Source organism: Microtus oregoni, unplaced genomic scaffold (assembly GCF_018167655.1).
Source record: "Microtus oregoni isolate MIOR12 unplaced genomic scaffold, Mior012 000004F_ref0000308, whole genome shotgun sequence".
Classification (NCBI taxonomy): Eukaryota; Metazoa; Chordata; class Mammalia; order Rodentia; family Cricetidae; genus Microtus; species Microtus oregoni.
Genome location: NW_024543063.1, coordinates 36,255,678 through 36,264,910, shown reverse-complemented (window position 1 = coordinate 36,264,910; position 9,233 = coordinate 36,255,678). Strand labels below are relative to the sequence as shown.

Below are 9,233 nucleotides of genomic sequence, written 5' to 3'. Positions count from 1 at the left end.
CTTTCTGCGTGTATGCCTGAAGGCCAGAAGAGGGCACCAGACCCCATTACAGATGGTTGTGAGCCACCATGTGGTTGCTGGGAATTGAACTCAGGATCTTTGGAAGAGCAGGCAATGCTCTTAACTGCTGAGCTATCTGTCCAGCCCCGGGAAACTGTTTAATCTACTGGTTGGTAGCAGAAGCTTCCTGTTCCTGTGAGAGGTTCTCAGTCCACTAGATGACTGCACAATCAGCCCCAGGATGGAATGGGGTCTGTGGAAGGAGAGATGAAACGTTGTTAGGGTCAGTCAACAATCCCACAGCCTCACCACCCTAAACTTCCTGGCCTGGAGTCCGCGGTAGCTCTCTACAGCAGCTGTCTGTGAGGCTGGTCAGTGGAGATAACTTCTCCCCACACCACACTGGTCTCTCGGATAGGCTCTGTTGACTCCCCACATGGTCCCACCGCGCAGTGTAGCTCACACGTTCCTGCTTCCTAGCCTGCCTCCCTTGGGTCTTGAAGTAGCCTGTGTCCTACCTCATCTTCCTTTTATAGCTACACTGGCCCTAGGGAAACTCTCCTGAGGTGCATCTGAGCCAGAAGCTGGTTTCTCTGACTCCCTGCCTAAGGCCCCATGCATCTTTTTACAGCCCTTGCTTCCTGGTTCAGTCCTGAGCAAATCCTGCCTCCCTCTCTACCCATATTGCTAGGCTCTTCCCATCAGCCCTGCTCTTCTGCGCACCCTTTGCTCGAGAACCAATTCTAGGATAAGTCTGTATTTAGCAGGGTACCGTGTTCTACAACACCTTTCTCCTTTTGTTCTCTTTCTATTTAATCTGCAATTCCATATCCTTTCTGAGGCCCTGTCTAGGTTCCAGGAGAGGGACACTGTTATTTGGTATCTGGAGAGAAGGAGTGGAGGGAATGGAAGTTGTCCAGCCAAGATGACCTCATCCTTAGCAACCGTGGGCCCTGGAATGGGTTTTAACTATGAGCATCTGAACCTAAAGTGAGATCTCTTCTTTCCTCAATGTCCCCAACATCTGCCCCTTATCAGGATCCCTCATCCCTTCTAGGAGATGCCAGTAAGCACCAGGCCCATCAAACCCAGTGGGAGCTCCCCTTGGGTATTAGTATTGGGACTGGTGGTTCATCTGCGTGTGCAAGAGAGAGAGAGAGCCCACAGGTATGCAAGTGCGTGTGCACATGGTATATTATACGTGGATGCATACGCATAGGGACTGAGATAGCTTCCCAGTCTTCCCAGGATGACGCTTGAGCTGGTGAGTCACTGGTGTACGGATCCAGATCTCCTGCTCTGAATACGTGCAGCCTCTCTCAGCCTGAATTTTCTTGTTTACCGGCTGAGTCTAACAAAGGATTGTGTAAGAGGCAAGCCGAGCAAAAGGAGGGTCTGCTTTGTCTTTGTTTTCCCGTAGCAGACAATGACTGTGGTTCAAACGGTGCTCAGGGATCAGCCTGCTGGACTAGACTCGCCTGCTGCTCACTCCCGAAGCTCTCTTTTCTTGGTTGGATTGCCTCTCTTGCTATTGCTACATGAGTAGAAACATCATAGGATAACGTAGTTTGATACTGAGTCCTGCTATCCAGAACAGAACCTCAAACAGTGGCATGAATCAGTATTGAGCATGAGTCTCCAGAAAGCACTGACAGCAACTGTTCCCAGTTCTGTCGCCATTGTTATGGTGTCTCCCTGGTACAACTTCCCTCTGGCAACATAGGCACTTTTCATCTCCCACTAAGGAGTCTCTTCCTTTTGGTTCATTGAGCCCTTAGCCTGTCTCAGTTGGCAGTAATTCTCTAGACATGGACCAAATCAGACATGCTATCTTATTAGACTACACTTTCTAAGCTTCATTGATTACCTGGATAAACACACACACACACATTTGGAGTTAGCAGAAGGACTCAATAAACACAGGGGAAGGCACATCCAAAGGAGATTATCTGCTTGTAATTCCAATTCTGTCAATCATTACCCGAATAATCATCTCTCAGGTGGGAAGGTCCTAAAAGCCTTAAATGTGTGTGTTTGCTTCTGAGCGATTGTGCGAGTGTTGAGTGCGTTAGGGGAATGAGCGGGTGGGGTGGGTCTGGTATTTATATCACAGCTGACAGCTTAGATGACCTCCTGGGAGTAGCTTTCCCTATCACCACATTTAACACGTTCCACGCAAAAGGTGCGGGGGCTGTTGCCCCCCCTCCCCTCGCGCCTCTCCCTCCATATAAGCCGGGCTGCCTCCAGCTAGCTTTTGCACACACACACTCCTCAGTGGCCCAGAGCAAACGAAGGCCGTTGGAGAATGAGCCTGTTTTTCTCTGAGTCAGCATGGCTCTCCTTGGCTGCCACTGCAGTGCTGGGGGGCATGCTTCTCTGCAGAGCCAAGAGCCCGGAGCAGCGGTGCAGCCAGGTGCTGTGCCTTGCTGCCCTCTGGGGAGGTGCTTGTCTGCTCCACCTGTCCCTTCTCTGCAGCCTGTTCCTCTTGTCGCTGTCCTGCTTCTTCCTGGGTATGTGGTCAACCGATCAAGAATTGTTACCTGTGGATCAAAAGGCCGTGCTGGTGACAGGTGAGTGGTTGGCGTTGCTGTGATTGTCACTTGGAGCAGGACCCAACACACTGCCTCGGTGGGATGTTGTTAGATTTGGCAGAATGTAAAACACTTAAAGTGAGTGACAGACAGCTCACACCCAAGTGGTTTTCACTGCGCTTTTTTATTTTTTTATTTTAGTGTCCTTTTATTTGGAAATGTCTTGGGAGAAACTGGTAGTAAAACAGAAGTTGACAGTTGGTCAGGGGCATCTATGTATACAATGAGTCTGTTCGTCTCCTAGAAATAAATATTAATAAGTAAAAATGGCATCATGTGTGTCGCTGTACTGGGACACAGCAGACTTCTTCAGGCTTAGCTGGGATTGGGTTCTGAATATTCGGAACCTTCAGTTCATCCCGGCTCCAGGACGGCTCGCCTCCCTACGCGTGGCTTCCGCGCGGTGCTGAATGTCTCTCGGGACACCGCTGCGCTTTGCACTGCTGCTCTCATGAATCGTGAACTCTGTGTCCTGATCGAACCTTTCCCCTCCAAGTGTCGTTAGCGTGCTGGTGCTTCTTAATTAGACCGAGTTGGCAGTGTGTGCCCAAATCTAGGCTCATTAGTTGAGCTGCCAGCTTTTTGCTTGTTTGGTGTGTTATTCCAACATAAGCGTGAGGCCAAATTAGATTCTTTTGAGTTGTAAAACGGGTTTGTTGGGTGGTGAAGTTGGAGCTTGGAAGGGCTGTAATTAGATTTCCCCAAAGTCATCCTAACCCAGAAAGGCCTGGTAAAGAAGAGGAAAGGTTATTAGTAGAGGAATCTTGTGAGGAGGTGGTCAGTCCTTCGTGAGGTGATCATCACCTCCAGCTGTGGCCCCTGGGTGTGGTTCGGAGAAAACCACAGGTCTGGTGATTCACTGAGACACAGGCTCTAACGTTCCATCTCTTTCTGTTTTTACCTTTTACCTTAAACCCAGTAGCAAAATTCTGTCTTCACCTGAGCACAGTTCGGTTCGTGCTGGGATGTGGGGTGCAGGAGATGCGCTCCCGCCCGAGAGTTTAAAAGCAAACAATGCTGTCAATCAGCGAGATAGTCACCTGGTGGCTAACTGGTGTCACCTGGAAGCATGCAGCTGCAGTCCTGGGCCTCACTTGAATTTCAGATGGCTGATGGCTGGGGAGAAGCAGCACAGGGAATCATGGTTTGAGTTTGTATAGCAGCAACCACCCAATGCTTCCGGAATCATTCTAGGTCAAACATAACTGTCGTATTTCCCAGTTGCATGAAAGAAAGAATACAAGATCCTTTAAGTACACTGGAGATATTTCTATCTCTGCCTGCCTGACTCTGTCTCCCTGGGACGATCAGAGGTTGATCTTGGGTGTCTTCGTCGTTTCTCTCTGTCTTACTGGTTAGCTAGACTGATTTGCAAGCAAGCCCCGGAGATCCTCTCGCCTTTGGCTCCCTCCGTGAGTGGATGACAGCATTTCCTACTCTGACCAGCTTTTTACAGGGGTGCTAGAGATCTGAACTCAGGTTCTCATGCTTAAACAAGTCCTTTACCCACCGAGTTATCCCCAGCCTCAGCAAAAATAGTTACGGCATCCTGCCAGTCAAAAGATCTTCTGGAAGTACAGACACTCTGGGAGATCAATTCAGGGTTTAACCCTTCTGGGGATGACCTAGGAGAGGGGACCTACCACAAAACCCAAGGTAGAGAAGAAGACAAAAATCTTCTCTCATTTGTCCTCTCAACAGTAAATTAAGTGAGCAGCAGAGCCCCATGACGAACTCCTAAGAAGTTCTTTGGGATGTTAGAGCAATGCTAAGGACATTTGAGAGCCATGAAAATGTCATTTTCTGTCATTTGCACAATGGATGCACACGTTTGGTACTGTTCTTGGATAGGTTCAAGACCTTTACTAAACGGAAACATTTGGGCCCGGGGTTGGAGTTCAGGGGTAGAGGAACTTGCCTTGCTTGTGCTAAGGTCAGAGTTCAATCCCCAGCATCACGAATGAAACCAAATGAGCAAAAACACCAAACCAAAACCACAGCAACAACAAAAAACAAGCACCCCCCCCAAAAAAAAATACCCAGAAGCTTCAAAATAAAATGGACAAAGTTAAAACGAGTTTGACTCAGCAAACTATATGTGCATGTTGGGGGTATGTGTGCTTGAGTGTAGTTGCCCTAGGACACCAGAGGGCTTGTCAGATCCCCTGAGTCTGGAGTTGTGTGTGGTTGTGACCTGATGTGGGTTGTGGGAACTGATCTCCAGTCCTCTGGCAGAGCATCAAGTACTCTAACTTTTGAACCATCTCTGCAGCCCTAATTTTTAAAATTACGTGTGTGTGTGTGTGTGTGTGTGTGTGTGTGTACCACAGTGCAAGCAGCTTTGGGAGTCAGCTATCTCCCTCCACCACGTAGGTTCAGGGGCTCGAACTCAGGTTTTTGGGCTTGTTGACAAGCACCTTTACTTGCTGAACCATCTCCCTGGCTCCAAACAACCTACAAACAAACAAACAAACCAAAAAACCAACAAGAAGATTCCCTGGGTTAAAATTGCTGTTTCAGGTAGCCATGGAGTTTAGTAGGGGTGGACTAGAGGAAGGAAAGGGACAGGATGTGGGAAGTCTCAGGCTTTATTCCATTATTTGAAAGTGCTCTTCAAGAAGTGATGTGACAGGGTGGGGGCAGGGGTGGGGGTGGCTGCAGAGATGACTCAGTGGTTTAGAATAAGACTTCCTGCAGGGGACCTGCGCTTGATCCCATATGACGTGCCTTACAACTGCCTGTAACTCCAGCTTCAGGGCACGTGTGACGTCCTCTTCTGAGTTCCGCAGTCCCCTGAAGGCACACATACACATACCCTCATACTTACACGTAATTAAAAATAAGAAAAATACAATTTGGAAAGAAATAACCTGAGAGGTGAGGATGCAGCTCAGTGGTTGAGTGCTGGCCTACCATCCAGAGGCCTTAAGATTAATCCCTAGCTGTGGAAACCAAACAAAACTGAGCAGACAGAAATCCAAACCACACTCTCAGCGCCATATGAGTTAAGACAGTCACATTTCCAAAGCAGCCAAAATCTATGGTCCCTCCTTCGAGTGTAACAGTATACAGTCATGAAAGGTGACAATCCCAAGAGGAGTGTCACCATGCGGGAAACTGCTCAGGCTACAGGAAGACGCCAGTGAGCTGAATGTCTGGATCACGCTGCATGCTCCTCAGGTCGGGCTGGAGCTGGCGGGAAAACTATGGTAACAGATTGACGGGAAAGGATTTTGGAAAATAGTCCTGTACATGAAGGAAGGAGAGAAATTGTAAAGGGTTTTGCAAATGGTTGGAGCAATGCACCCAGCTGCTTTTCACGATGTCAGACTTTTCAAGGCATAAAAAATATTTAAAGGAGAGTCAAGACACTGTGGGAGCAGCCTATAATCTTAGCAAGGGAGTTCAAGGTCATCCTTGGATAGGTAACAAATATGAGGACAGCTATATAAGATGCTATCTCAAATCAACAAAAATTTAAAAGAAGTTGTGCCTGGTGGTGCAGGCGTGTAATCCCAACTATTTGGGATGCTGAGGCAGGGGGATTATAAGTTTAACAAAGCTTACCTCAAAATAAAAAAGTTGAAAAGAGCTGGGAATATAGCTGAGGCCCAAGCTTCAATTCCCAGTGCTAAAAACAGGAAAAGAAAGGATAAATTGTAGCTCTTTATGGAGAGGTAACACTAAATAGAACTTAGCTTCTTCTCAGTTATGGTTCTAAGTGAGAGACAATGACAGATGCAACTTTGAAGAATGTCTTCTCCCTCTTCAAGTCCTTCATTTCACCATGATGGTCAAAGCTACTTTGCCTCTGAAGTATTCTGGTTATATTAAGCATGCCTAGAATGTTTGAATGTGTTTTGTCTCTAAGGTACCCTGAAACGATAAGGGTCATTTGAGTTTTTAAATGGCTGTAAAATTAACGAAGAGAAGGTCAGTATGATTGCAAAAACACCTCAAGCACCAAAAGATGGAAAAACATGTGAATCCGGCTTATGGCTGGGTTCGGCATCTACTTCCCTTGAGGATGGGATTCTGAGAGGACAACCCTGAGGCAAGATTTAGGAAGGTTTCAAAAAAAAAAAAAAAACAAAAACAAAGACAGGGAAGGTGTCAGGTCAGATGATGAAGTCCTCTGAGGGTCACTTCCTCTTGGTCACCCTGGACAGATGTGAGTCACATCACGGAGCTGCCTAGACAGGATGTCAGGGCACTGTAGTATTTGACGTCACCATGCTGAGAGTCATTAGACAAGGTAGTACTGGCCCTTACCACTTAGCTTCTGAGCACTTCCGGCTGCAGTGGTCACTAGTGGTGACTCTAAGACCCTAGAGGAGGCCCTCAAACTTGGGGTGGAGTTGTACCACGAACACGTGTGCACACACAAATGGTCAAGAGTTGCAGGAATGTCCGTCGCTAGCCTGTTTTGACCCATGTGTCTTTGGGCCTCCATTAGCAGCTTTTGAATTTCCACTCTTCCGCTGTTGACTGGAAATATTCCTTAGCCACATGCAGCAGACTCTCCCAGGTGGAGGTAATGGGGGTCAGGGAGAATGACGGACTTGAGTACAAGGCTGGGCAGAAGTAGGCTGGAGGGGTGGCCAGGAAGAAGAAAAACAGGAAAAACCAACAAAGCAAAAGGAAAGGATGCCATGTGGACTGAGAGGAGCAGTCATTTATCTAATCAATGAGTGTGTGTGTGAGTGAGTGTGTGTGTGTGTGTATCTATGTGCACACCACATCTATGCAGGTTTCCGACAGAAGGCAGAAGAGGGCATCAGATTCTCCAGAATGGGAGTTATAAACCGTTGTGAACACACTGACCTGGTGCTGGGAACCAGACTGGGGTCCTCAGGAAGAGCAGCCAGTGCTCTTAATTCCTGAGCATCTCTCCAGCCCTTCAATAAATATTTACTGAGAATGCGGTGTGGAGCATCTGTTTTCCAGGAACAATGGGGCAGAAGACTTAGAAAGGCATACATACAATCTGCCCTCCTCCTAATCCTTGACCTTGGACCTACTTGGGCTGGGGACCCCCGGCCCCGCACCAGCATGACTCCTGATATGAGGGTGTGTCAGCTCAGATTCTCTGGCCTTGGTGGCAGAAACACAGGCAACTTTGATTTTCACCTTCATGGCTCTCAGCAGCCAGACATGCCTTTCTTACCCACCGTGACCGTCCCCTGCTGATTCGGTATCTGTGAAAGCAGGAGGGTTTAACATGCAGTGGACGGATGTGGCTGCACCAGCCTGTGGCTATGAGATGGGCCCCCTATGGGGCGGGGGAGGGAAGCTGGGGGAGGCTTGACAAAGGCAAAGTGGCTTTCTAGAGTATTCTAAACTGCTTGGCTAAGGAGTCCACGTATACAGCTGGCTCTCCAGAAAGCTTGTTGTGTATTAGATATATTTTCTAATTGAAAAATTTCCAAACTTGGTACAACACAAGATGGATCCAGGAGGAGATGTAGATTTATTTTAAGTAAATAACTTTATTTTATGCTCCAAATGAAGGGTTCAAAGCTTGGTTGGCGTCTTCTAGGACTTACTGGACAGTCCAGTGGAGGTCCTAAAAGTTGAACACTCTTGGTGTCTGTCATCTTGGAATTTGGGATCTTTTGAATTTAAAAATAGATTACTAAAGGGTAAAACACAAACTAAAGAGAGAATAAAGGTCTATGCTCAGAGCTTTCTAAGTTCTCTGGTGTGTGCAGTACTGAGAATTGAACCCAGGGCATCATGCCAGAGAAGACCTCTACCCCTAAGCCACACCCCAAGCGTGCAGTTTACTAGGCATTGTAGGTACTTCTGTTTTTTAAATGGGAGTGAGAAATAGTCTCAGAGCCAAACCTGCCTTGTTCATTGAAAGCTGCCTGAAGGCAGGATGAAGGTCCCTTCTAGGTTGAGCCCATTAGACCCAACACAACAATGAGGGAAGAATGTGAATGAATGGCCCCACACTGGAGAAATGTCCCCCTCCCTTTTGTGAAAGCATTGCCCAGTTTGACCACTTGCTTAGGTACTTAAACACTGACTCTTTTTGCTGGGGTCACCCGCACAGAAAGGGCAGTGTGACACAGCCTAGCTCTTGGAGGCCCATTGTTCCGTGGTGACTTCATTGTTGGTCTGTTCCAGACGAGACTTTGTGTGGGCTTGGTCATAAGCGTGCTCTTACTTAGCCGGGTTGTGACAGGGATAGAAGCTCCTTTGTCCCCCACCAGGCTCTGAAGATGCCCTGCATGGTTGATGGGGCTTTCCTAATTATCTGAGTTCCATTTCTGCTCTAGCTCTGCCAATCATATTCCATCCCCTTCCGGGAGTGGTGGCTTCTGCCTACCTGGACCCTGCATTTTTGTGTGTTTCCTACTCCTCTGCCCCTTGACTCTTTGAGGTTCTTCCAACTTCCTCTGACGTCATCTTGTTGGCTCTGTCCTTTGTCCTCTAATTTTCCTGGATTCCCTACCACAGAGCAAAGACTTATCAGACTGTGTCCTCAATGCGTGGCCTGGTCAAACTACAGCTCCGTGAATGCCATGTTGTGTCTTTGGAGGTCGCATGACCTAATTACGCCTCTATGACCACCCACTAAACCCGAGGTCCTAGCAGCAACATTTCTTTGCAGGAAGTCTTTCTATTCCTTTATAT

At 47.8% G+C, this 9,233-nt stretch overlaps 1 protein-coding gene across 1 annotated transcript in view; it reads left to right on the top strand.

The window, feature by feature from the left end:
• The first annotated feature begins 2,267 nt into the window (after positions 1-2,267).
• Hsd17b2 (hydroxysteroid 17-beta dehydrogenase 2) overlaps positions 2,268-9,233 on the top strand; it is a 53,589-nt gene continuing 46,623 nt past the window's right edge. Inside the window, exon 1 of the mRNA XM_041650402.1 lies at positions 2,268-2,570. Within this exon, the coding sequence (XP_041506336.1) occupies positions 2,306-2,570 (265 nt within the window). The 5' untranslated portion in view covers positions 2,268-2,305. The remainder of the gene's footprint in view (positions 2,571-9,233) is intronic.